Source organism: Squalius cephalus (assembly GCF_949319135.1).
Source record: "Squalius cephalus genome assembly, chromosome: 12".
Classification (NCBI taxonomy): domain Eukaryota; kingdom Metazoa; phylum Chordata; class Actinopteri; order Cypriniformes; family Leuciscidae; genus Squalius; species Squalius cephalus.
In genome coordinates this window covers 15,501,113-15,528,828 of record NC_137133.1, presented here as the reverse complement: position 1 = coordinate 15,528,828, position 27,716 = coordinate 15,501,113, and the positions used below count along the sequence as shown (strand labels likewise).

At 38.7% G+C, this 27,716-nt stretch overlaps 1 protein-coding gene and 1 long non-coding RNA gene across 2 annotated transcripts; both read left to right on the top strand.

The window, feature by feature from the left end:
* Nucleotides 1–11,456, top strand: gtf2a1 (general transcription factor IIA, 1). Its single transcript, XM_079887939.1, has 10 exons — nucleotides 1–242; nucleotides 2,654–2,755; nucleotides 2,839–2,995; nucleotides 3,172–3,236; nucleotides 5,017–5,092; nucleotides 6,803–6,936; nucleotides 8,114–8,215; nucleotides 8,287–8,550; nucleotides 8,628–8,717; nucleotides 9,825–11,456. Exons 1-10 carry the CDS (start codon nucleotides 213–215, stop codon nucleotides 9,930–9,932), a joined length of 1,128 nt encoding a protein of 375 aa, XP_079744065.1. The 5' UTR covers nucleotides 1–212; the 3' UTR covers nucleotides 9,933–11,456.
* Nucleotides 11,457–20,917: 9,461 nt separating this feature from the next.
* Nucleotides 20,918–24,582, top strand: LOC307168969. Its single transcript, XR_013823015.1, has 5 exons — nucleotides 20,918–21,005; nucleotides 21,399–21,496; nucleotides 21,677–21,760; nucleotides 22,675–22,796; nucleotides 24,487–24,582. It is a non-coding gene; the product is annotated as an uncharacterized lncRNA (long non-coding RNA).
* Nucleotides 24,583–27,716: the final 3,134 nt, after the last annotated feature.

Sequence of the window (27,716 nt, the reverse complement as noted above, 5' to 3'; positions counted from 1 at the left end):
GTATATAAAGGCGGACGACTGGAGAAGACGGACGGCTGGGGAGCAGCAGCCCTGGGACTGTGAATAAGACCGTAAACAGCTGTGTTTTTATTTACAGAAACTTTAACCGGCAACTTTTTAAAACGTTTTAGATGTTTCCGTGCTTTTTTTAAATGATTTTTGGGGTTCTTGCTTGATACTCGCGGTGTGTTTCCCCCCTCACTGCGCTCATAATGGCGAGCTCGGCTAACTCGAACATAGTGGTAAGGATCAGACAAACGGCACTCATACTCCAAATCATCACACACGTGTCCAAGAACTGTAGTTAGACGCAGTACCAAACCCACACATTTAGCATTCGCAATAAATAAACATATTAGACACACGTACACATCAGATCTGATCCATGTGAGCTCTTTGTAGGGAAGTGTGTGAGTGTTTGCTGATAGAGATGTACGTTAAGTTAACACGACTGGATCTGCTGGAGGAAATATATCTACTCTGATCCACTGCATTAAAGTTTATTGCGTGTTTTAAAACGTATTTCTGTTAAACTGACACGGGCTTTGTTACATTTGGCCTCGGCCGTGTAAAAAGCTGTGTTTGATGCGAAAAATAAATGGTCGTGTAACTCGATATATTACAGTTTGTTGCGAAAGCACCCTTTTATCCCGACAAATGCATCTGAAATTAAACAAAATCAAGCGTGTTTATCAAGTGAGAGGGCAGAATTGTGCTTGTTGTCCTGCGTGTTCGAACGAAAACCTTCCTAACGTAACGTTACATCACATCAAATTTTATTTTAACGAGTTGTACATTTCCCCCATATTACCGAATCCCATGTATATGAGCTCAAAAAAATGAGCCGATTATCACCATAAAACCCGTTCGCTGAGTCATCATGGCTACCGTCGCTGTTCGCTGTCTGCGCTTCTGACCCTCCTTCTTTCGGGCGCCTGGTTTTATACAGCCATAGCGGCGCTCTAATATAGACTCTGGCCGGGATGGGAAGGTGCTACTCGGCGCTACGTCACGGGCTCTGCATATAAACACCAGACCGCGCTTTAAATAGTGAGCGGACGGGCCGCGCGCCACGGACAGGACGCGACACACACCGCGAACCACTGCCGCTGCTTTCCCGTCTTAGCTGAAGCGTATCGGCGCCATAGCGATGGTGGTTTCTCTGTGGGCAGAGAAAGACGTTTGTTTGCTCGTCCCGGATTGACTTCTGCCGGAAATGCGTGTGTGTGTGTTAGTACGAATGTTGTTTCTTTTCTCGGTTTCGTTGAGTGCAGTTGACCGTGGTCGCAGTGCCACACACGGATGCGTCGCGTTCAGACCGCGAGCTGCAGCAATGCACACGTTTGCTGAACCATATGTGTCTATTTAGTGCTTCCACTCGGGTCCAGTTACCAAATGGTGATTGGGAAGTCGGTCTATTGTCCGTGGGTCGGTTGAGAAACAATTCAGCGCTTTTTAGGTTGTTACGTCATTCTTTGTGTTCCTGTAGCGGTTTGTTACACCCTCTAATACAAACTGTCAAATAAAGTTACGTGTGTACGCACATATTACCGTTTTTAACTTTCTATTACGTTTTTAACGTTTATTTTAATTTGCGTCATAGTTCAGTTTGTTGCAGACATAATTTAGCACCTAAATATATTTACAATAAATATTTAAATAATTCATAGAATGTCATTATGTTTACAACCAATGCCAAAATCAGCTATCATATAACAAAGTTGAAAACATTACCAGTGTGTATTTTCTAACACTTCTGCTATTAGACTGGTATACACACTGTATGATTTTGGGCTGTCCCAGACAAAAGATGACCAGTTGTGGTGATTTCTGTGGTTGTGTCTTCTAAACGGTGGTCCTACTTCATACACTAAGAGAGGTTCAAAGACGGCTGTTGTCACGGTCTTGCAACCAAAGATAGTCTGTAATGATTTTCAGACGGTGTCAGAAATTTATCATGATCATCTCTGTGTGTTTGCTGCTACGACCTACGTCTGGTGACTACTAACCAATAAAAATTCAACATGAAATGGCATATTGATCAATGCGACATGACGCTAAAACTTAAAACTACTTCCCTCAAGCTCCATTTGCAAAATTGGCATGCTAAGTCAGCCTCTTTTCTCCAGCCATGACCGTGTCCATATACTCTACTCGCTTACTCCTTTTTTAATTTATTTTTTTATTTCAGCGCACATAACCACAATTGCCAGAATGTGATTCATCTTGCTCAATTTGTTTACCACTAGCACATGCTGATGACATTTTATTCTGCTATACTAATGTCATAGCCTTTGATTCAATGCATGTCGTCATTGTACAGTCTACATATGTCGTACCCAAGTTTATTAGATCGATGTTGTACAGTGTGATTTGTAATGATCTTATCGGATTGCCAAAATCTCACGGTCTGTAGCAGGCATAGCAGACTTTGTCTCATCAGTCAATCACTGTTTACACTTCAAATCAGCTCATTCATTGATTCTCAGCTCATTACAAATGTTGGCAAGATACAATTCTTGGTTCACTGAGTCGGCAAGTGGAATCGAGGACTGATTCAGTCCGGTTGTAAACTGGTTCAAACACTTCCTTAAACATGCATTCATAATATTTTGTAATTTCGAAGGGTTTACATTGTTTGCTTGCATTGTAGCCTAAACTGTATAGATCAGTAATGGAGGATGTCATCAATGAAGTCCGGGAGCTTTTCCTGGACGAGGGAGTGGATGAGCAGGTCCTGATGGAGCTTAAAACGGTAAGATGTTTGGCGTTATGATGAATCTTAACGTGCCGACCAGATGCATTGATTTTTAAACCCGCATCTTTCTTACTGAGCAGTTGTGGGAGAGTAAGCTGATGCAGTCCAAGGCGGTGGATGGTTTTCATACGGAGGAGCAGCAGGCTCTGCAAGCTCAACAGCAGCAGGCCCAACAAGCTCAGCTGGCGCAGGCACAATCCCAGCCGCAGCAAGTCCTCCTGCCTCCAGCGCAGCAGGGTGAGGCCCGGTCCTACAGTTTTTAGAAATGGAATAAGTTAAATACTGTCGTTGTACTGCTGACATGACATTTTGTTGGTGTCCCACGTTCTCAGACATTTACATAAAATGTACAACAACAACAAAAAAGCCCAACAACAGTCAGTAAATATGCTGTTAATTGTCTGATTTCTCAGCTCCTCAGCAGCAGGTCATTGTTCAGGATCCTAAGGTTCTCCAGCACATGAGTGCGACAGGGATGGTAAGTGTGCTTCACTTTCATGTTAGTACTTGGAATAGTGCAACGGTCGTTTTCTCCATTAGGGAATTGATTTTTAAAGATAACTTGCAAACCACTGAAGACTGTGAGGTTAATCGATGGTATATGCTTAAGCATGCATTATTTAAAAATTTTTTTTTTTGGAAAATCAGCGTTTAACAATGGAATTCCCTGTGAAAACCAAAATTACCCATGATTCTGCTAATAAATCTCCACCAATCAGAGCCTGCCACTCCCATAAAGCAGTGACCCCTGGTTTCACAGACTAAAATGCATGTTTGAGCTGTTTTAACTGGAAGCAACTTGCAGTGACGCATCTTAAAATGTCAGTGCCATTGTTTTGTCAAGTTTTTTAAGGCACGTTTATTAAAGCTACTTAAATGTCCTGATTGAACTTGCGTGAAATCCTTGCTTAATCTAAGCCCTGTCACACGTCATGTAGTAGTAAATACAAGACAGACTCCAGCAACAAAACGATAGAGATTACAAGATGTTTTGAAGTGTCAAGTTGTGGAAAAACACAGAATTTGCATTGCTTTTGTGATCCTAACATTACGAAAGCGTGGATGAACTTTTATTTTTAACAAAGTTCCAGTCAGATCGCATCAATAAGATTCTGCAAATTCATTTGACTGCAAATTTGTGCAGATCTAAGCCATTCGCTATAATCCTGAGTAAAAGCTTCAGTGAGCGACATCTACTGTTTTGTCATCAGTAAGGCATTACATGTTTCACTTTATGTAAAACACAACACTGCAAATGACAATGAATACGTGTCTCACTTTATCGAAAGATGAACAACAGCAGCAGTTATTTTTTAATGGCCTATAAGAACGACTGCGACGAGCAATGGTATATTCATTCATAAACCCTGTATACATGAAACTGCAAGTTATCCTACTAACTATAAATGTGGTAACTCCAAGTACTTATGCTTTATAAATCTTGGTAGTGGCAAATAAAGCATATGTAATACGCATGTCAAAACTGTGTAACAAGATTTTCAACATCGGAAGTTTTCAAAACAATTCCGCGCGTATAATGTATGGGACGTTGAAAATTATTTTATAATGCAAAACTGTTACCCAATCATAGAATTAGGCGTTTACTTCTAAGTCTTGAATGCAGCACACTCATCAAAACTGTGTGAAAATAGCTTTTCTTCTAAATTATGTTTTTATGTAAAAATCATGATAACTTAAGTGGACCTCCAGAGAAGATTATAATTTTTTTAAATGCAGTTCATGACTCCTTTAAAGTTGTTAATTACAGTCTTTGTCTGATATTTCAACTGCTTCCAATCCAAGTCTGTAATTTTGTGATTCACCCTGTCGCTTGTTGGTTTGGTTCATGCCATATAACTCTTTATAAGCTTCTTTAAAATCCCAATGGGTATAAATGTTTTCAGAATCAAGGCCAGGAGGCCACTGGCCAGACAGTCACCGTTACTCAAATCCAGAAATCTGCCTGTCCCATTAAAATGAATGACTTCATTGGTTTGGTCACTGTAGTTGCCTGTATATATTAACACCCCTTTAAGATCGGCGTCAATGCCAGCAGGAGAGCAGATGGAATGAGGGAGGAGTTTTCCTGGAAAATGGTTTAGACCGAGCTGGGGACTTCAAATTAGATTACACGGCAAATTCCAGTGAAGGATATTGTTCTCTCTCTCTCACTCTCTCACTCCTGCTCTACCTGATCATTAATGTATGTGTGTGTCCTCTGTGAATTCAATTCCTGTTTCAATCTCCTGTTCCACTAGAGTGCAGCAGCCACAGCAGCGACTTTGGCTTTACCCACAGGTGTAACACCATTTCAGCAACTCATCACGCATCAGGGTAAGACATTACACTGACACGTGTCACGTAAGGCAATGGTTCTCAACCAGGGGGCCTCAGCAAACTTCCAAGAAGCCTAAAGGTGACTTAAAATGCCTTAAAATAAGGTCAAACAAACTATAGTCACACCAAAACATTCTACAATGTATTTAAGTTATTTTAATCCATGGACGCTCCTAATTTCTGTAAAAGAATAAGAAACGGAGGCCTCTGGAAGGTTGAGTACTACTGCCGTATGGAGACATGTTGGTTTTTCGTTGGAGCTGTCAATTGATTTAAAAAGGTTACACAATTATGTAAACAAAGTTGTTTTTGAACAACTGTGTCTGCATAATTAGTTTAACACATACGTGTATATATACTAAATATTGTATTTAGCAAATATGCCACTTTTTTTTTTAATTGATAGTAGATTTTTACATGTGATATGCAGTGCTCCAATTCTCTACTCATGCCTGTTTCGCGTGTGCGCGCGTGTGTGTGTGAGATATTTGGCTATGTTCAGTCTGTCAGAGTCCAAATCAGTTTTTTGTGCATATCCGATTGAAATCCGATCAGATTTAGCAAGTGTGAACATCAAAAATTAAGAAATGTGTTTTTATTTTTTTATTTTTGCGAATCTGTTTCGATCTACATTCATATGTGGTTTGAAATCCTATTCAAATCACATTTCTGTAAATCAGTTTCAGTCTGACTGCTCTGATCAGGTTTCGGACTGTTTATGTGACTTTCTCACGCCACACAAAAGCGTAAACGTCATACGTTGTTATAGGAAACATTCTGAAAGTTGCTGCAGAAACAAGGTTGTGTTGTGCCAGACAAGCAGAAAATTACTGTATAACGGAGAGCATCCTATGTTTCTGCCGCTGCCTCTGAAGACGCAGTAGTCCAGTGCGGCGGATACAGATTGTCATGTTGTAAATAAGACATCATCTGTATTGGAAACCCCTCCATGTTGCGCAACTACCAATGCAGATATTTCAGAAAATTAAAGTGCGCCACGGACACACAAATCGGATCTGAACACTTACAGTACACAATGTGGACGTCAATAATTTTAGATCGGATTCCAATCTTGTACACAAAATAATCGGATTTTGACTGACAGTGTGAACAAGTGTAAAAAAATTGTTATACAAGTATAAAAAAACTCTAATACTATTTTGGTAATTCTTTACAATAAGTTTCATCTGACATTAGTCAACATTAACAAATAACAGTACTTTATAGCATTTATTAATCTTAATATTAATTGAACAAGCTTTTTTTTTTTTTTACTAGCATTAACAGACATTAATAAAATGCTACATGCCATCTTATGCAGTGTCATTGAAGTCACTGACTGTGAAATCTAAATTTACTTCTGAATTCAGTTTTTATTGTATGGAATGTTGCAGTGTTCATTATAAATAATTTATCCACGCACATCATTATTTTATAAAATAAAGGAAGTGTCCTCATAATCTCTTCTGATTAAACCAGTGTGAGGGCTGGGCAAAAAAAAAGTTTACAAGTGGCCAGAAGATTTTCAATCAACCTGTTTCTTATATTAAATAAAAGCCCATATAGTTTGCAACGCCCACATTGTATGATCCAATCAATTCCAATAGATTTTTCTTTCTTTCGCGATGTCCATTTCATGCTGACATTAAGTGCATGTTAACACAAAGTTTGAAAGCCCTAAAAAGCGTCTCTCTGTTGGCCGTGCAGGTCAGATCCTGCAGGTGGTCCGAGCTGCCAATGGAGCTCAATACATCATCCAGCCTCAGCAGCAGATGGTGTTGCAGCAGCAGGTCCTGCCCCAGATGCAGCCTGGAGGAGTACAGGCCCCCGTCATACAGCAGGTCTGTGCTTTCAGTCTGACTCATTTGTTCTAGTCCGGTCACTGGATCCTGCAGGGTGTGTTGTGAGGCCCCCTGCACATGTATGTGTGCGACTTGTTTCACCGTGTCAGCAAAGGTCCTTTATCATAGCTAGCCAATGCAAGGCATGTCAGGTCTCTTGTTTGTTTAAATGATAAATATCAGAAGTAATGGAGGACCGCTCACAGGAAGAGATCTGATGGAAGTAGAGCAGGTTTAGCTGTTGCAGTGTCTGGTTTATGAACGATGATATACGTTGTAAAAATCATTTATAGAAAAACCGCAGCTGTGGTTGCCAAAGCTTTATCATCGAAAAGCTGGCAATATTATGTTTTACAAATTGATCTTAAATGTACAGTAAAAAACTATTTAACTCAGAATGTTAATATACCAATGTACTAAATGGTTTTTTTCCCCTCGTGTAATATTTTGACAGCCACCATAAAAACAAGTAAATGTCGTTGTTTTTTATTAAAAATAAGTTTAAAAACTTTTTTTTACTTAAATCTTTACTGTTTTACTTACAAAATAAGTGTTTTTAAATATTGTTATACTGTTTTTTTTTTTTTTTTTTTTACTTGTGTGGTGAAGTTATGTGTAATACTTTGTTTACTTAAAAAATATAATAAAAACGTAAGTATAATAATTAGCTTTTTTTACTTGTGTACTTAAAGGTTGTATCAGCGATTTCAGGCCCAAACATAAATGATCACATTCATCTATTCTTTCCTAACGATCCGCTAACTGCCCGCCCCATAAGCATGCCGTCAAAAAAACGCGTCTCTGTAGGCAGCCTAGGCTCTGAGATCTGCACACAAAAACAGTTGGTTTCACCACCACTCAAAACACAAATAAATAGTGTTCCAACCAATCACCGACAGGGGCGGGTGTTGTGAGGTTTTCGCATGCAGCCGTCATAGGCAGCCGTGTACGAGCGCAAAACCTCACAACACAATATTGCATTTAATCCACCTCATATATGATAAAGTACACAAACCCCTTGTGAGAGTCACTACGGGAAGCAGAAAGTGTCCCTGACTACACGTTTCTGTTTCCAACTCCGCCCCGACTGCAAACGGTGGATCTCGCCTGTCGGTGGAAGCCTAGTATAGTTCAACTCAAACACACCTAATATCTCTATCTCTATCTCTCTGTGCAGGTGTTGACTCCTCTTCAGGGAGGCCTTTCTCAGCAGACTGGAGTCATCATCCAACCACAGCAGATTGTCCTCACAGGAAATAAAGTACAGCAGAACACTCAGGTCAGCACAACCTCATGCCTCTGGGATGATACTGATGAATGTGTGTATTGAGAAGTCTTGCGTGTGTTTAGGTCATGCAGGCTGCAGCGATGGCGGTTCAGCAGGCACAGGGAGCTGCGCAGGTGCAGGCTCAACCTCAGCCTCAAGCACAGCCGCCCCAACAACAGACGCAGCAGCAACAGGCCTCGCAGCAGCAGCAGCCTCCCATGATGCTCCAGGTGGACGGAGCAGGAGACACGTCCTCGGAAGAGGACGAAGAGGAGGAGGACGAGTATGATGAGGACGAGGATGAAGACAAGGAGAAAGATGGAGGCGAAGATGGCCAAGTGGAGGAGGTACGTGCTTGACAGAGCGCTTTTGGTTCTGATCCTAGACCAGTCTTGTTTTTTGACCGTTCTGTCTTTTAATTCAGGAGCCGTTAAACAGTGGGGATGATGTCAGCGATGAGGAAGACCAGGAGCTGTTCGACACAGAGAACGTGGTGGTTTGCCAATATGACAAGGTTAGTATTTGTAGGTAACTTCTGTTTAATACCTTTGTATTGTTGAGTAAGTTTTAGTCCAGTTTGATAACATTAAGAGCCCTATTTTAACGACAGAAGCGCATGTTCTAAAGCGCACGACGCAAGTTCACTTAGGTCGTGTCCAAATCCACTTTTGCTAGTTTAACGACGCTAAAAATGGTTGGCGCGCCAGGCGCATGGTCTAAAAGGGTTGTCCCTTTTCTCATGAGTAATGGGTGTGTTTTGGAATTTACATGCATTAAACCAAATAGAGTCTCATCTCCATTCCCTTTAACTGCCAGTTGTGTTTTCGCGCCATGGCAGGTTCGCTATTTACATGGCGAAATTTGATAGTGGAAAGACCGAAGCCGTCTCCAGAGCAGGAAATCTACACTTTGCTGGAGAAGCATTAATAAACTCAGTATCTTTATTAGCAGCACACATTTGTTTTTCTTGTTTACACAGAGACGATAACAGTATTGTTTAAAAAAACGTGCACTTTAAAACCTGGTTCCAAAAGTTTGTGTTTTCAGGTCCCCAACCCGTTTTTAGTTGAATACGGTGTCGTGTAAAAATAAAATTATGCGCAATACCCTCAACCCCGCACTGAAATTCAGGACCTGTAACACCAACACTATTCAACCGGAGCGAGTGCGAGGCGGGCGTGTATCAAATTGTCAGTTCGCAATCGGAAAGAAGAGAGAGTGAGAACGCACAGCTGGTATCGGTGTATCGATACTGCAGAAAAGGAGTATTGGAATTGTTTCAGATATTTCAGTATCGAAATCTCAACATTTTTGACAACACGTGATTTAACGAGTGAAATTAGACATTGTATTATGATCAAGTTCTAATTGACTTTTTCAGATGCAGTTTATTTATTGTTAATTTTAGTCACTGGCATATTACATGTCTAGAAATTTTAGAAAAGAATAACATGATTTTACAAGTGAAATTAGACATTGAATAGGAAATGTTCTTTATTAAATTACCAATAAATCAACTGTATTATAATAGTCAATGACATATTACACCTGACATTTAATGCAAAACTTTTTTTTTTTTTTTACTGTTCAAACAAAATTCATACAGTATCTTTTGCTTCAGATCCACAGGAGTAAGAACAAATGGAAATTTCACCTGAAAGACGGGATCATGAATCTGAACGGGCGGGATTACGTGTTCTCCAAAGCCATTGGAGATGCAGAGTGGTAAAAAGAGGAACAAAACCCAAAACTGTCTACACTTAAGGCAAGACACATCAAGACCTGAAACTATGTATCAGGGGATTCCCACTTCGGGGGGCTGAAGAGTAACGTCCCAATGCTACTGTGCTGTTTGAGTGATATCTGCACAAAATAATGTGCCATCCAAGAGATTTCCCCCCTCCCCCCTTTTAAAGATGGCCCTTTTACCTGTAGAATTTCACAGGAGTCCATAACTTCACTTTTAGAACAATATTCTTGCCCCTCAGATGTATGAAAATTAGGCGCAGGGAGCCAGTTGTAGCGCCTGGCGCTAACTTAAGACGACTCTGGTGTGTTAAGACGGCCTTTTTACTGCAACCGTACGTGTTTGTTGGTGATTTCCGTAGCTAGATCAGCCATCTGAATCCTGTGTAAAGCGAACGGTCCGACACGAGGACTATTCCATCACCATTCGCCACCTCATACAAACACTAAAACGAGCAACCAAGAACTGTGTTCCAGTAATTTCCTTTCATATTTGCGATGTTTTTAGACCTTTGTATGTTTAACAGCAGAGATACCAATGAAAACAGGCGAGTTAAGTGTAACGTTGTCGATCTCACTAAATTTGTTGACGTGTTTGTATGTCTGTCATGGATTTTTCTAACTCTGTGCTCTGGCTAAAGATCTGCTCTGTCAGTATGATGCATGTTTTCGGGCAGTGCATCACAGAGCTTGCGTCGTCCCGCGTGTGTTCGTGTGCAATTATTGCGTTTGGTGTCAATGAAGTGCTCGGTCAGACCACCCTTCCTACTTTACTTGCGGTCAGGCTTCTTTTACACATTTGTAGTTCGTATTTATTCCTGAAGCTCAGGCAGCATCATGTTTTGGGGGGATGAAACCGAACTGTGCTCTTAATGAAAGAAGTGCTCCTCTACTGAGGAGGATTTCAACCTGATTCTGTGCATTGTGGATTTTTTTTTTTTTTTTTTTTTTTTTTTTGTCCCTCCATTTTGTTTTATAATATTTAGTCTGACTTTTTAAAGCCGTGCCCTAATACAGTCTGAGAAATGACAGATTGTGGCGTTCTGTGTCCATATGTTCAGCAGTTGAAAGTATTGACATGTTTTGTTGATAATGTTCATGCTAAGATTGTTTGATGAAATGGCTTGGACTAGTTTGGGGCTATTTTTATTTTATTTTAGTGTAGTTTTTCATCTTTACGCTCCTTGTTTGTGCCTTTCAGATTTATTTTAGATATCAGGTCTTGTCTAAAGGGGGAGAGCCTTTAACAAATCCTACAAACTGTACATTTGGCTTTGTGTTTCTAATGGCAAGCAAAGAATACTCAGAACTACGGTCATGTGAGGGAACTTCATGTATGTTCACATACTGTTTTACCAATCAAACTGCTCTGTCTCTGATTCTCATCTCTATGAAGGTTGTGTTATGTTAGTAGAGATCTTTAGTATTTTGTTTTATTTTTTGCCTTTGCTGAACTTTATTAAAGCACTATTAAAATTGACTCTCTTTGTTGAGTAACATTGGCCTTTTGCAACTTGTCTCCTGCTGATCGATGCTGCCTTGGAACTTTTTACTGAAGACCTATCATGAACTATTCATCACTGCATGTTATTTTCAAGACTCTTCATACTTTTTTTTTTTTTGTCCAATTTCAGAAATGATTCTGCTTCAAACTTTTTTTCCTTTTGTCATGTAGGTTTTGTGGATTATGGAAAGTAGCCAAATCATTTTAAACTGTTCTAGGTTTGGCTTCAAACCCTCACTTTACACACTTTGTTGTGCTTTACTACAATGATCCACTAGGTGGTGATATTCCCTATAAAAATAAGTTGCTTCCTTAAAGGGGGGGTGAAATGCTATTTCATGCATACTGAGTTTTTTTACACTGGTAAAGAGTTGGATTCCCATGCTAAACATGGACAAAGTTTCAAAAATTAAATTGTACGTTTGAAGGAGTATTTCTGTTCCAAAAATACTCCTTCCGGTTTGTCACAAGTTTCGGAAAGTTTTTTTCGAGTATGGGCATGTGTGACGTCAGATGTAGCGGAATTTCCTTATACGGGTCCTAAGGGCACTTCTCCCGGAAGGACGGGGGCGCGCGCGCAACCGTAGACCAGAGCAAGAGAGTGAAAGCAGTACGTCCATCAAAGCGCTATGCTCGGCTTTAGGGAAGTCAATGTCACCAAAGAAGTGGGTTTTTGGTTGCCAGGGCAAGACAACCCTGCACAGATTCCCAAAGAACCCAGCGCTAAGGAACCAGTGGATGGAGTAGAGCATCAACGGAGGTTGTGCAAGACTGTTTGTTCCCTGCATTTCGACGATGATTGTTTTATAAACAAAGCCCAGATCGACGGATTTGCAGATCGTCTAATGCTTAAGGATCGAGCAGTCACAATGATAAAGGTTTGCGGTCGTGCGTTGGAACCGGGCGGTGAGTAAAACTGCTTCAAATGTCTCTGTGTGTTGTTAGCTCGGCGCGTTTGCACAGCTTTAGCTCCGCCCGCACGGCACGCCTCCAGCCGCTCGTTTTTTTCCGGAAAGACTCGGTACAGCCTATCTTTCTTTTATAAATATAATAAAACTAAAGACTTTTTGGAGATATGAAGGATGCAATACTACTCTATAGGTACTCAAGATTAACAGGAGATTGAGTGAAAATGAGCATTTCACCCCCCCTTTAAGTACAATCTACTTGTAATTTAAGTTGAAATGACTTAACATTCATTACATTGTCTTAAGTTGAATCTTGTATAACTTATAAAAAGTTTAAAATTGCTTAACTTATTTTGCTGAGTTAAAGCAATGTAAAAACCCGTTATAACTTATTGATCATATAATTTTTTTTTTATAGTGTATAACTGTTGACCGTTTGAAATCAAAATATCATGTCATTTTAAAGTACTGAGTAGTTCTAGTTCGAATATCTATAGTAACTATAGATTAACACTACTTTGCAAACTGCAGCAATATTGATGATGACTGGTGGAGCGAAAGGTGGGTTAAAAGCCTTTATTTTACAAGAACCATTGAGGGAGTAACACTAAAAGTGAAGTTTCTCTTTTGGCCTTTTTAATTTCATCTTCTCATACTTACATTAACTTCTTCCCCAGGCAGGTCATAAATGCTTCATCTGCAGTAAAACATCACTCCATTCCAGTTCCACACCTCCCTTCTCCTGAATCAGCAGTTTTCTGCTGCAGGTCTACAGCGTTGCCCACTGAGGTTGATTGAGCACCATATCAGCACACTTCTCTCACTCTCCCATGGGTCCTCTCTCCTACATCACTTTGTCTGTGGCTTTTCCCTTAAATTTTCAATCGTGATCCATGTCCTCATACCTATAACTTCCTTCACCCCATCCATTCCCCTCCTCTGAGGTCACGATGCCACACAAGTCTACGTATATTCACCATCTGGGTTTATATGCCTCATCAATCTTCACACACTCCATTAGGCTTCTAATGGAGAGTAAAGCTGTGTTGATGCCTCGGTTTCATATGGTTTTTACACCTACAACACCATCAGCAGATTATAATGTCTCCCACTCTCTTTAATATAGGTATGTTATGGTGTGTTTGAGGAAAGTACTGCGGTAGCCCTGAGCTTTTATATTTATCACTATTTACACCCACTTTACAGCTCTTCAGTGTCCTTTGACACTCTGGCAGGTTGTTCACATGTTTAGTGCTGTGTGTTTTTCCACGTGGACATCCTGACAGTCCAATCCTAGTGTGCATTATTGAATACACACGTAACACAATAGTTATGCAATGGAGGAACTGGATGATTCAAACAGTAGAAGAAAGACAATAGTCATTTTGGACAATGTTGTTTTGGATTACATAATGCAATGGTAATATTGGGATTTAGTTCGGGAGAGTTACAGATTCACATTTGACCAAAACAATAATGTTAGCTGCTAGACCAGATAGTTGCAGTAGTCTCCTAAAGTTTAAGGAAATTGGCTGTTAAAGTCCCCTTGTAATCAATTATATCCCTTAAAACTCATCTTTGATCACCAAAATGAAAAATTTTCCTTGGGGGAAAAAAAAAAGATATTCATGAATGAAATATATAAAAAATATATGAAAATTAGCCCCCGCCTCCACTCACTCACACCGGCTCAGAGATCCACTCATTGAAGATCACACGTTGACCTGATTGGTTACAAGGTAGTTTGTGACGTCAGAAACTCCAGCGTTTTCAAACCACGTGTTTGAGACTGTCTTTGGTTCACTGCAGTTTTCAACTTTAAGAGAAAATACATACACAAAATATCATTGCTAAAAAACAATATATTTTAAATTAAGAGTTAATGTATTTACCTTACTTAAATTTTGAATGGGCAGTGGCCATTTTTACACATTCATAATTCTTCTGCCCCCTTTCTATCCTGGTTGTGACTCACATCTGAAATGAAGGAACAACATGCCCCTGTCATTCAGCATCACGATGAGTCTTGTTCAGAATCATTCATTGGAGTCGTTTGTTCAATAGGGTTAACCAATGAAATTCTTATTCACAACCTTCACTCAAATGCTGTTTGCTTGGTTTATAGTCGATCATTGAGGTGCAGTCACATTTGGTGAATTTCTGCAGCTGAAATCCAATCATTTAAGTACTAATCTGCTCAATCTGGAATTTCACGCAAGGACGAACGCAGATGAGATATGGTGTACGGTGTTGATGACAGATTGAAGATAGTGGGGAAACTGTCCTGATTTTCATCTAAAGTGCAATGACTGCTCTTAGACCTCTCTCTTGTTTCTTCTGAGAGGACATCAATACTGGTAGTGGAATAAAAAGGCGTCTCTATCTGCGTCGTAACAGTAAGATCAGACTTGGCTCATGTGCTGGCCAGTGACCTTGTGGGTTTAATGGCCTTGGAGGCCGAGACACGGTGCAGTAAAGCTAAACTGATGCAGAAACGGATCCTCAATTTTAGAACTGAAAGACACTGGTTGCTTTAGACCGGGAGAGACGAGACGAGGAGAAACTGACATCAGACAGTACGATACGATATGGGCAGCGGCCCTGTGGTCAGGCCGACTGTTACAAATATACGCTCGCACACATGCATGTATGCATGTATCCCAGGCTTGTCTGCAACATTTGAGACAGGAAAGAGCAAGGTGATATGCAACATGCATTTTTTTTTTTTAAAAACACACCCATAACCTTATATAAGGACCTAACCATTACAAAAAGACTCCACTACTTCATACATGTCAAAGTAATGCATAATAATAATTGACAATGTTAAATGGATTATGCACTTAAAAATGAAAATCCTGTCATTATTTAAGGCGCATATATACTCGCGGGCGAAGATCTTTTCTGTCCTTTGCTTAGAACAGATCTCCTAAAGCTTGCGGTGGGTTTTCTGGGGGGTAATTGTGAATGAATGGGGTAAAGTCACGTGAGAGGAGGCAATGCCTCCATCGAGCTATGACTGGATGTGATTGGTTATGATTGGATGTGATTGGTTTGTGCGATAAATCCCTCCTCTTGCTTGTGTGCGTTCACGAATCAGTCTGACTATGAATGAACAAAATGATGGTGTTAATGGGAAGACAAATTAAAAGGCAAGTAACAACTCAGCCACTTAGATATCTCCACTTTGTCAATCAATGTCAATCAAACTTGAAATGGCCTGAACTGTGGGGGGTTTAATGAGAAATCAGCTCGGTGAAATTAAAGATACATCTTAGTGTGTGTGACAAACAGTGTTTACCCAGCATGACATGATCCGGAAATAAGTTGATTATTAAAAACAACAGCTGAACACTGACTTGAACACAAATGACACAAATAAAATATATCGTTTAAATTGTTACTGCCTTTAGTTATTATTTTGGAATAAATGTAAAAATGCTTAAAACAGTAATTTGATGAGATTAATACTTGGTTTTAATAAATAGAACATTAATAACATTAAAGTCCCCCTGTAGTTAATACATGTATCCTTTAAAACTCATCTTTGACATCAAAATTAGATACAAAATCACAGAAATTACGTATGTAAATGCTTTTTTTTTTCTTGAAAAAAAAAAGTATTCATGCCTTAAAATAGCTTGAATGTAACTCTCCATCATTGCCTCATTTAGTATAGAGCTGGTAAGTCCCGCCCCTTCCGCTAATCCCCCTGGACCTCTAGGTTGAAAAATCGTCAATGCAAGTGAATGGGAGAAAATAATTATTTTCTGGTCCCGTTTGAATTTTGCCATGAATGTGAACATATGTTGTCTGTGAATTTTTTATATAACTTTTCGTGTAAAGAATGCTACAATTTAGCGTGTAGAAGTTTGATACGGGTAGACTTTGTGTGAGATCTTTGTGGACTACAACTCTTCGCTGCTTTCGACGCGTTTGAAACGTCAACACCACTAGCACAAGGACACTAGCTCACGGATCCCGCTAAACATGGCTGTGTCTTTGGTGCACTTCACCGCCTTCTTTCAGGGAGAGGACAAAATCATTGATGTCGGCGAAAACCACGGGTAAGTCAACTTTATGGGGTGACGTCACATATGCGACATGTAGTCTTTCTCATTTTGTCTTTTCCACAACTGCTAGCCGAAGAATCATACCATATACTGTCAAACTTGTAACATGAAAAGTTATATAAAAAATTCACAGACAACATATGTTCACATTCATGGCAAAATTCAAACGGGACCAGAAAATAATTATTTTCTCCCATTCACTTGCATTAACGATTTTTCAACCTAGAGGTCCAGCGGGGTTTTACGGAAGGGGCGGGACTTTCCAGCTCTATACGTGGTTCTATGTATATGCAAATGAGCCCCGCCTCCACTCACTCACACCAGCTCAGAGATCCACTCGTTGATGATCACACGTTGACCTGATTGGTTACAAGGTAGTTTGTAATGTCAGAAATTCAAACCTCGTTTTTGAGACTGTCTTTGGTTCACTGCAGTTTAAAAGAGAAAATACTCAGCAATGGTTATGCTTTAAGACAACCCATATGCAAATTCATATTAAAAATACCACATATAAACAACATTAAAAGCTTGATTTTCACCACAGGGTTTAAAGCACTTTAATGCAAAAATACAAAATAGAATTGTATTTGGTTTCTTCTTTTTTTTTTTTGTTTTTTTTTTGATGTAGTCATATTTATATAACTAGGAAAATGTGACAACATAAAGTGTCGCCTGGACAGTGATTTTCATTTGATTTATATATTTTTTTTAATTCTATTCTATTCAGAACATCACTCCACGCCACTGGGACCGATGGTAGTTTGAAGGTGTTTAGAGGAAACTCTTCCGAAAAGTTTACTTTGGCAAGCTGTTTCGAAATCCCGAAAAATAGCTTAGATTTAGTTCAAATAGAGGTCAAACCACTCTGTTCTTCCATTTCACTTGAAGTACATCAGGCCCTTCTTCTGTGGAACATCATTTAAAGAACAATATGAACCAAATAACGTGATCGGACCCCCATTGACTTGTTCCTGTGCCTAGAAATCCTAAGGCACCTAAATCCTGTGACCTAAATCACCGTCCAGTGGGTTAAAAATACAACGCTAACACAGTTCATGTAAACACAGACACCGCTTTCAAATCTTTAAAACACCTTTCTCGCAAAGGTTTTCTGGTGGATATGTAAATGTAGTCAGCGAGCAACAGATTCTTCGAAAAAGTAAAACTTCAAAGGACAGCTGAGACAGAATCAGGACCAGACAAAGAATAAATTTAGCCTCAAGGACCACAGGGGGTTGAAAGACAAAGGGATGAGCTCGAGACGTTCAGCAGTTTAGGGTCCCGGCCAGCAGGGGTCCGTACGACGGCTTTCCATCTGTTCCATCTCAACACTTTACTGTGGCTGTTGCACTTTGACTGTCTGGCTTTGTTGTCGTCACTGGGAGTCCCTTTTTTTCTATGCATGTAGCTCTGTGTAAGCAATTATAGTAGACTACTTGTTTCTACAAATATGCCACATGTACTACTTTACATGATGTTTACTGATACATTGAGCAAAAAGACCAGAAACTAGTTGATCTTTGGCCTGGTTTGACTGAAAACCCTTACAAAACCAGTGTTGAGATCATGTTTTCCCAGTAAAACCAAAGAGATATTTTTAGTTACATTGTAATTATATATTTAAGTACTGAGTAATATTAATTTACTACATGTACTTACTGTAAGGTTATGGTATAGGATTTGGTTGAGGGTCAGTTGCATGTAATTATGCATAATTTACTGTTATTACTATGGTAAGTACATGTTACATATGTATCAAGGACACTGTAAAATAAAGTGTTACCCTTTATTTTAATGTGTCCTTGTTACACGTGTATTTACTATAGTTATACTATAAATTAGGTATAAGTACATGCAACTAAATCAAACCCTGATCCTACCCTAGCCCTACAGTAAGTGTAGTACTTACATGAATTACACTGCAACAGGGACACATTAAAATTAAGTGTAACTTTTTTGTGTGTGTGTGTGGAAATTTTAATTTAGTGTGGGGGATCAAGAATCATCTCCAATGTTTCTTCATTTATCGTTTCAAGTTAATGGACATGGCACAAATAGCAGCATCCACCCAATATAAATTCTATCTTTTAAATTATATGTTTATCATATTGCAGATTATACATTAGCTAATGTTGTGACGTTAACAAAATGACAGGTTAGGCGTGATATGAACTCAGGTTCATGATTTTAAAATGTCCACAAATGTGATAATAATCACATATCGTGGACACTAACTAGATTAAACCTAACTTCAAACTAAATCATCATTAATATGTTCAGTCTATTTTTCACCAAGAAAGGAAGCCCCGCCTTTCGGCAGGGCATCAAAAAATTAATTTATACTCATAGTGTTCTTCCCCACGGAAATCTTTAGTAAAAGGCGAAAGATTTATGCGATCTGAGGTAAAACATGAGTGTACTGTCTCAATGCTGTGAGCAGCAGAGACCACACCGACGACAACACACTTCACAACCACGGTAAGACTGACGTTCATTATCACCACGCATTTTCACCTCCATTAAACATTCGCACTGTCCCTAAAGTGTTGCTCATATGTCTACCGAAGCTGTACCTAACAAATCTAATGAATAAACAGCAAAAATATGTATGAAATGCAACGCGTCGAGTTGCATTGTGGGTAGGCAGTGTCCTCTTCCTGATACGTCATGCTTCATATCATTTACATACAGTGACGTCTGATGTTTCAACGGCTCTGACTGAAACGTAAAGCAGCTGCTTAACGAACAGAAAGAATTAAACTGTTTGTTTCTGAAAGAATATGATAATATTCATCGGTGGATGATTAGACCAAAATACTTAATCTCAGGTAATTCCAGCAAAGCCTACTGCAGTGCAATACACATTCAAAACAGCGTAGAGATAAACATTATAGCCTACTAAAGGTATAAACAACGTAAAACAACGTCATTTAAAATAATTATTCATAACAAAAATAGTTAACGTCAGCACTGCATTAATCACACTTTTTGCATCTTCAAAACTCACGATCTAACGTTTTCCAAGCGACCTCGCTAAAAAATGTGACGTGTAATATTAAATGTAGGTAATGTATAGGCTACATTATAGCCTACCTATATTTTATTTATGAATATTGTATACATCATTATGATTAGTGATCATGCAAATTACTTGCTAGTAACGTTACCTCAGGTATATATTCCTCTGAACTGATTTTTAAAATATGCACTGACCATCACGTTTTATCAAGATATCTGGATGACATTGACAACGAAATCGTTTTTATTTTCTTAAAGGGCTTTTATTAGCTTAAAATGGCTAATCTAAACCGTTTTAATGTTTTTTTAAAATGTTAGTTTACTTTGCTTATTGAGTTTCTTTTTTTATTATTAAGAAATCAAAATGTAATATTTGATTAGCTTATGTTTAATAATTAATGAATAGGAATGTGTAGCGTTGTAGGCTACACGTAGTATTCGCTATATTTTAAATGGTAGGCTACTTTTATTCATCGATGTCCGTGGTCTGTTATTGTTCACAGGTCATCAATGCATAATAAAACAAATTGAACGTTTCTTTCACTTGATAAGTGAATAGCCTAAATGAACCAGTGGCGTGCAAAAAGGGCACTTTTTAAAAAAAACATTTATTTTTTAAATAAATCACTGTTGTCTGTTGTGTTTTAATATATTTTAATGACTTCCTCGCAATTATTTGGAATATCTCGATCGATGGAGAGCAGTCCCAGATAGCACACGTACGTCGGGCCGACGTTGGCCCAACATCGAGCGTCGGCCTCCCTCCCTATAACATCGCAAAGGCGTCGGCCAGGCGTAGGCAGATCTCTTGTCAGTCAGTGCTCTATTTCCCAGCTCCGTTACGTCGGCTTTAGGTCGGCCCACTATACGGGAGGCCGATGTCGCGTTGTGCTTGTGAACTTTCAAGTCGCTTTCAAACACTGGAGCGGCCGCGGCGCAGAGTTGCCATGGAAACGCCGCGGGACCACTGTTGACTGGTAAGCAGGAAAACTCCCTCTCTCGCTGTTGTTTTCAAATTCACTGCTTTCAGGTGATATTAGTCTCTAAAATCACACGGATAATACACACAACTGTTCTTGACACTTCTCTTACTTGTAATTGATACGCTTATGTTGAATATTTACTTTTATAGACATGGCTTTGTGTCTTCGGAAAAAGTCCGTTAGCATCTCAACCGTTTTCAGAAGCTCTAACGTTAGGTAAGTTAAGCTAAGTTAACGTTAACTCGGTTGAGCTTTTGTTTATGAAAGTTTGGGCTTTTAATCACCTCTTATGTGTATATGAGAGGTTTTGTAAAGGTTTTACTTAGAAGTGAGCTAATTTATTTTACACAAACGTAAACATAAACGTATGTAATCGGTGACGTCACTTACATGGAGAACTTACACTTACACTTAAGTTACATGGTTGAAACTAGCTCAATGGTAAACAAATATTGATTAAAAAAAATTTTCTGTGATTTCAGCAGCAACAAAATAACCCATAACAGAGGGAAAGCTCCACGACTTCAACATTTCTGAAGAAAGCTACTGCCGGAGAAGTAGGAAATACAGGTAGGTAGGTAACGTTAGGAAATCCAAAACTAAAGAATTAATTACTGATTTTAGGAAACAGAGTCCCCCTCTTCCCCTCACTATCATAACCTATTGAGATAATACAAGAATACAACCTTGGCACAATAATTGATAGTAAGCTATGTTTTGAATCACACACTGATGCTGTTTGTGCCAAAGCCCAGCAGCGAATGTATTTTTACCGTAGACTGAGGAATTTTAACATTGACCCCACTTTGATGAGAATGTTTTATTCTTGTTTTATTCAGTCTGTTTAACCTTCTGTTTTATCTGCTGGTTTGGTTCCTTGTCTACAAAAAACGATTAGAGAGTATTGTTAGGATGTGTAGCAAGATTGCAGGCTTTAACTTTCCCCCTCTCTCACACATTTAGCAGCTACTCCAACAGAGTGGCAAAGAAGGCACTATCTATTGCAGCTGACCCTAGTCATCCTTTGTCCTGCCAGTTCAAGCTACTTCCCTCAGGCCGTAGTAGGTACTCCATGCCCAGATGCAGGTCAAATAGATTCAGAAACTCATCTCAGAAAAGCATTTCACCTCTGCTGTAGCTTATATATAATATAGCTTAGCTATAGCTTCTTACTTGTAATAAACCTGGCATTATATAATAATATTGTTGGCTCTGTGACAAATGGTTTGTTGTGTTCCTAGATCCTTCAATGTTGATGCCCTGGCCTCCACTGTAGCAGAGTTGGGCGGATCATCATCTCTAAGGCGCTATGAACCATATGATTAGTAAGTAAAACTTCAAACATACACTAATGTCTAACATGCACTAATTGTGTTGGTAAAAAAATTATGTTTTGAAAGAAGTCTCTTATGTTCACCAAGACAGCATTAAAAACAATAATATTGTGAAATAATATAACAAATTTTAAATAACTGTTTTCTATGTGAATATATTGTAAAATGTAATTAATTCCTGTGATCAAAACTGAATTTTCAGCATCACAGCTTCATATGATCTTTCAGAAATCATTCTAATTTGATGATTTGACGCTCAAGAAAAATGTATGATTATTACCAGCTTTCATTTTCTCAAAGGCGTAGCAGGATACCCAGGGCTTGGTTTACACCTATCACAATTTCTAGCCACTGGGGGACCATAGGCAGGCTAGGGGAACTCATATTAATGTTAAAAAACCTCATAAAGTGAAATTTTCATACCATGCAACCTTTAAGTGTTTTATACCAGTTTTCTATGTGAGGAAAACGCTTAACTGTACATAGTAGTCTTTTTAATTAGTATGGTGTTTACAGAGTTATCATTTATTTATTTTAATATCACTGTCTATGCGTTAAGTCACGTTCTGCAAGTGCAAATCTCTAAATTCAACTTTGAACTTTGGTATTTTACAGGGGACAAGTTCTCAAATTCACATCTTTATGCTCTTGAGTTTTGCTACTCTTTTACTTTCATAAATAACCTTCCTGATAATGTTCGGGGCTCAGACACACTCTCCCAATTTAAATCTAGTCTAAAGACACAACTCTTTAGCCAAGCATTCAATTAACACATCTCATAATCTTGTTTTACAGTTAATATGTGATGAAATAGTAAAAAGTGCACATGATCATCTTTTGCCTGAAATAATATGAACTGCAGCTATGCTAATGTTTCTCCTGTTGCTTCCCTGTTTCTATCTCAGGATGCTCAGCAAGTTCACTAGAGATTATAGCAGCTCCAGTTTGGATCCAGCCTCACTTGTGAAAACTTCAGATGATGGCAACTATAGATGGACATAAAAAAACTGCCAGATATTAACGTGGGGTAAGCGATATTTCAAAAACGCTGTTGGACACTGTTGATATTTGGAATGAACCCAAACAAACACACCCCTCTCTTCAATGCTCCACCTCCAAAACTCACCAGATTGCCCAGCAGCCGCATCACCTTATTGGTGTAAATAACTAATTTATGTTATTGCATGACCTGCTCAATAAAAGCGCAACACTAAGAACGTTTCAGGAAACACGTTTTTAATTATGATAAGGGCTGGATTTCCCGAAACCTTCTTAACGCTACGTCATTCCTAAGTTATACCTTAAGCTGTACCTTATCGTTAATACGTGTTTCCCGAAACGTTCTTAGTTAATTGTACCTTCTGTAAGTCATACGTTCGGATATTTCCCCACCGGTTAATCAAAGTGTGACAACACCGGTAATACCATAATAGAAGTGACGCGCATGCGATGCAGTGTGCTCGTTTTTCCAGGCGCGCATATGCCACAGCGAGGTGAAAACATCTCAACTTTTCAGAATGCCACAAGCGCACCGCAGGTCATGTGACAAAAACCAACCGATCAGCTTTGGCCTTTCCGTAACAACATGGAAAACTCGGCCGAACAGCCGATCATAGCTGTACAGGGCGAGTTTTTATTTCTCATCTCCATAAATATATCTAGTAGTAAAGCTAATGCAAGGGCTAGAAATCAATTAATCCTTTGCTGATACTTCCTCGTCATCATGGAGAGCGCAGTTCATGGTTGCATAGCAACGACAGACGCCATGGGAGCGCAAGAGCTTGTAGAAAGGAGAGAGCGCTTTCCACACGTTTTTAGACGCGATATGTGAACGGCCCCTAATTCAGGGTAAACTGAGAATCTATTTGGTTTAAAATCATTTTTGTTTTGTTTAAAATGGAGACCACGATAACATACATCAGAATAACATGTTTCAGTCTACTTAAAAAAAAGATACTCAACTGAATCATTAATTCAAACAATTTTAAAACCAATTAATTCAGTGTCTCATTCATAAACACCTGGGCTGCGTTTCCCGATAACGTTATCTCTTAGCGTGCTACGAAGACTCTTAAGGTATAACTTAACTAAAGGTATACCATTTATAGGCGTGTTCCCCGAACCATACCTTAGAAAGCTGCTAAAGATATTCCTTCTTACGTGTGACGTTACCCAGTGCTGCCCGTGGCGATGCTGCTGAATCTGCTGATATCGATGGCTCGAGAATCAATTATTCACTCGTGCAGGGGCTGCTTCACTGCGTTATGTGAGAAAGCGGTGTTCTTTATAAAAGCAATTAAGAAATGTACGCGGGTTGGGTGAAAATAAACACTGACATTATGGATTCGGATGGCAATAAAATCACAGACTTACCCCTGTAAATGTTTAAAATACCATACGAACCCATGAGAAACAGTTAGCATCTACTTACAATTTAACTGACAGTATGCTTTCACTGGCCTTTGAAAGCACTCCGCGGACGGCGCCGTCTTTTAGCACAACTATTCGCTGTATCGCTGCCATAGTTTGAGCAAACTCCCCACAACAATCATTCCCTTTAAATAGACTATTAAACCTATTAAACTATTAAATGGTTTGCCAGCTGATGTACCTTTGATTGTTGTTAGATTTTTAATTATATTATCCAGTGTAATGACAATTTTATTCTTAGCTTTAGTCCTAACTGCTTTTTCTCAATGTTTTTCACTCTGTTACAGGTTGCCAGGAAGAATCCTTCTCTACATTGTTGCTGTTCCTTTTTGATCCCTTTTCTACTGGAGTTCTTTCTGGTGTCATTAAAATGTCTTAACTTGAATTGTGTCTGTTCATTATACTAGAGACAGTTACACACAACATTAAGAAGATATTTTTCAATGTCAGTATAGCCTACGTTTTTCATATTGGATAGTCAAGTAACTCCAGGGCTGTATACATGGCTGTATATATGTACATAGACATTGAGGGGGACAAGTCCTACACTGCAAAACATGCTTTTCTTTCTTAGTATTTTTGTGTTGTTTCCAGTCCAAATATCTAAAAATTTTTAAATCAAGAAGCATTTACTAGAGAAGTAAAATAACATAAGAAATTCTATTTTGTTTTCAGATAAACAGAGTAATTTAAGTAATTTTTGCTTAAAACAAGCTAAATTATCTGCCAGTGGGGTAAGAAAAAATAATCTTGATTCAATTGGAAAACAAGATTATTTTTTATTACCCCACTGGCAGATAATTTAGCTTGTTTTAAGCAAAAATTACTTAAATTACTTTATGTTTATCTGAAAACAAAATAGAATTTCTTATGTTATTTTACTTCTCTAGTAAATGCTTCTTGATTTAAGAATGTTTAGATATTTGGACTGGAAACAACACAAAAATACTAAGTAAGAAAAGCATTTTTTGCAGTGTATAATAACAATAGTATGTCAATAGTTAGAAATGGCCAAACTGGAAATTCAATATTGGAAATTCTTGCTCCGCTCTGTTTTTAGGATGGCAAAAAGGTTTAAAAGTTACATTTTAGGCTGGTCTACCTTACAGAGACCATCCAAATAGATAGCCAATCAAATCATAGAAGGCGGGGTTTACTGTTCACAGAAGCAGAGCATGTATTTCATCAGTTTAACGTTGAAAGAGTGCGAGGTAATCTAAATGGCCATATTCAAGAAAAAAAAGTTTAAAAAGTAGTTTAAAACTACTCCACTTTTTTTCTTGAATATGGCCATTTTGAGGGATGAAAGTTGCATGTGTTCAGTATCAAAGCTATTTTATCAATTTAAGTCTCGGGGCAATGTTGACTACAGTTTATGTGCTGCTGAGTGAGTGTTGCAGCGCGATCTCCGCTCTGTGTGTGTGTGTGTGTGTGTGTGTGTTCGTAAGTGCGTGCGTCAATGAAAGCAGCGCATGGTGTCTAATGTAAAGAGTAGCCCGAAAGGTCCGACCTATAAATAAAGGTCCTATAAAACCCATGCAGAGCTGCCAAAAGATTTACAGCTTTGCATCGTTCAAACATCGGCCGGAGATCATTTGCGATCAAAGGCCGACGTCGAGGAGACATATTGCCGATGAGCAAACGATCTCTGAGCGACATCGTGCCGATGGAACTTTGTACATCGGGCCAACGTCGGCCCGACGTACGTGTGCTATCTGGGGTAGGTCAGCTTCTCTTCAATGAAAAGATGTTGATACAAAATTAGAATGCATAACACATCAAACAAAATAGGGAAATGATGATAATATTAGGCTACTAAATATTATTTAGGCTACTTTACCAAACAAAACAGAGAATCAAGTAATTATGAGGAATTCATGTTTAGATGTTATAAATGTTATGTATGTATTCATTAAAGTGTTAGCTATCACAGAGCCCGTTCCTAGCACATTCTCTGGCTATCATGAAATCAGTAACACTTTATAAGGGTTCATTAGTTAAATTTGTTAACATGAACTAGCCTAATAATGAACTGCACTTCTACACCATTTATTAATCTTAGTTAATATTCATTTCAGCATTTACTAAAACATTATTAAAATCAAAAGTTGTATTTGTTAACATTAGTGACTGTGACATAACATGAACAAACAATTAAAAGTTGTAGCCTATTATTATTATTAACTAAGATTAACAAATGTGTTGCTCATGGTTAGTTCATTTAATATGAATAATAAACAATTTAACCTTATTGTAAAGTGTACAATGAAATCAAAGATATAAATTCCTTACAATTTAGAGCTGGAAATGGACTTAAAATTTCCTTTCGCTAGATGTAGCTATTTCCCCAAGCTAATAACACTTGCTATGGCCTTGGATAAAAACGAATGATATTGTCAGACTCAATGCGGCTGAAATTGAGTTATACTTTTATGATGCTGCCGCAACTTTTACAGTAGGATAAATGTAACTTTTCCGTATTAGCTTAATGTTACCTGCTGTCCGTGCAGTTTGAACACTCGCGAGTCGCGGCGAACTGCTGCATACATATCGCTGCTAAGGAAACTCCGCCTACTACCACTTCACCTCCGCCAAATGCTTCCGCCAAAAAAATAAATAATTGTTTGTATTATTATTGTTAGTGGCAATGGTGTAGCCTATAAGTGTATTGTTATTTATTATAATATTTATTTTTATAATTATTATTATTTACATTTATCAGAGAGGGGCACAATAGCCTACATTTTGAGACAAAAGGGGCAGGGGCTTGAGCCCTCCCTCCCCCCTCCCTGTGCACGCCACTGAAATGAACATATTACATTATTTTTATAACTATACATATTTGGACATTTAACACTTAATTAACACGTAATTAGCTACATTAACATAATTGTGAATAGGAGGCCTAGAGCATTTGCAAATGCGTGTCTAAACTAAGCTATCAGGCTAATACTAAGCTAACTAATACAGACATTAATGGCCATTATAACGTAGTTCAAACAGCATTTCATAACATGATTTTGTAGGAATTGTAATCAGGAGCTAAAATAGTGCCTATTAAAAGTAATTTGAGTCGCTTGGGGTTCTAATGAGACCCAATTTCGAGGAGGACCTGATTTGGAGTAACATTCGAGAGCAAGTTGCAGTTAGATGGATGTATGAATATGCAATAGAGTGCAGCTCCATGTGATTTGACATACAAAATAAATACCTACTCAAGAGTGTATGCGATTTCAGACGCAGCCGATGTGTTTACTGGCGCGAGGGTGGGACAACTGTCACTCACATGAGATCGACCAATCGCTCCAGAAACGTCGGAGCGCCGCCATCTTGGAACGGTGCTCTTGGCGGCGCTCCGACTTTTCTGGAGCAGTTGAATGAGGCATACATACGTATACATGTTCGCAACAAAATATTTTAAAGATGGCATGTAATTGAAGTTGTGATAGACTTTTTTTCTTTTCTTTTTTTCCTATTGTGATGTATATCCAAGTGAAATGGTTTCTCGAAAAAGAAA

What these genes read in the sequence shown, in the direction of transcription:
- gtf2a1 (XM_079887939.1), top strand. Translation starts at nt 213, where the DNA reads ATGGCGAGCTCGGCTAACTCGAACATAGTG. An exon ending in CGGCTAACTCGAACATAGTG is followed by an intron (nt 243 to 2,653) that starts GTAAGGATCAGA and finishes CTTGCATTGTAG; the next exon opens with CCTAAACTGTATAGATCAGT. An exon ending in AAGATGGCCAAGTGGAGGAG is followed by an intron (nt 8,551 to 8,627) that starts GTACGTGCTTGA and finishes CTTTTAATTCAG; the next exon opens with GAGCCGTTAAACAGTGGGGA.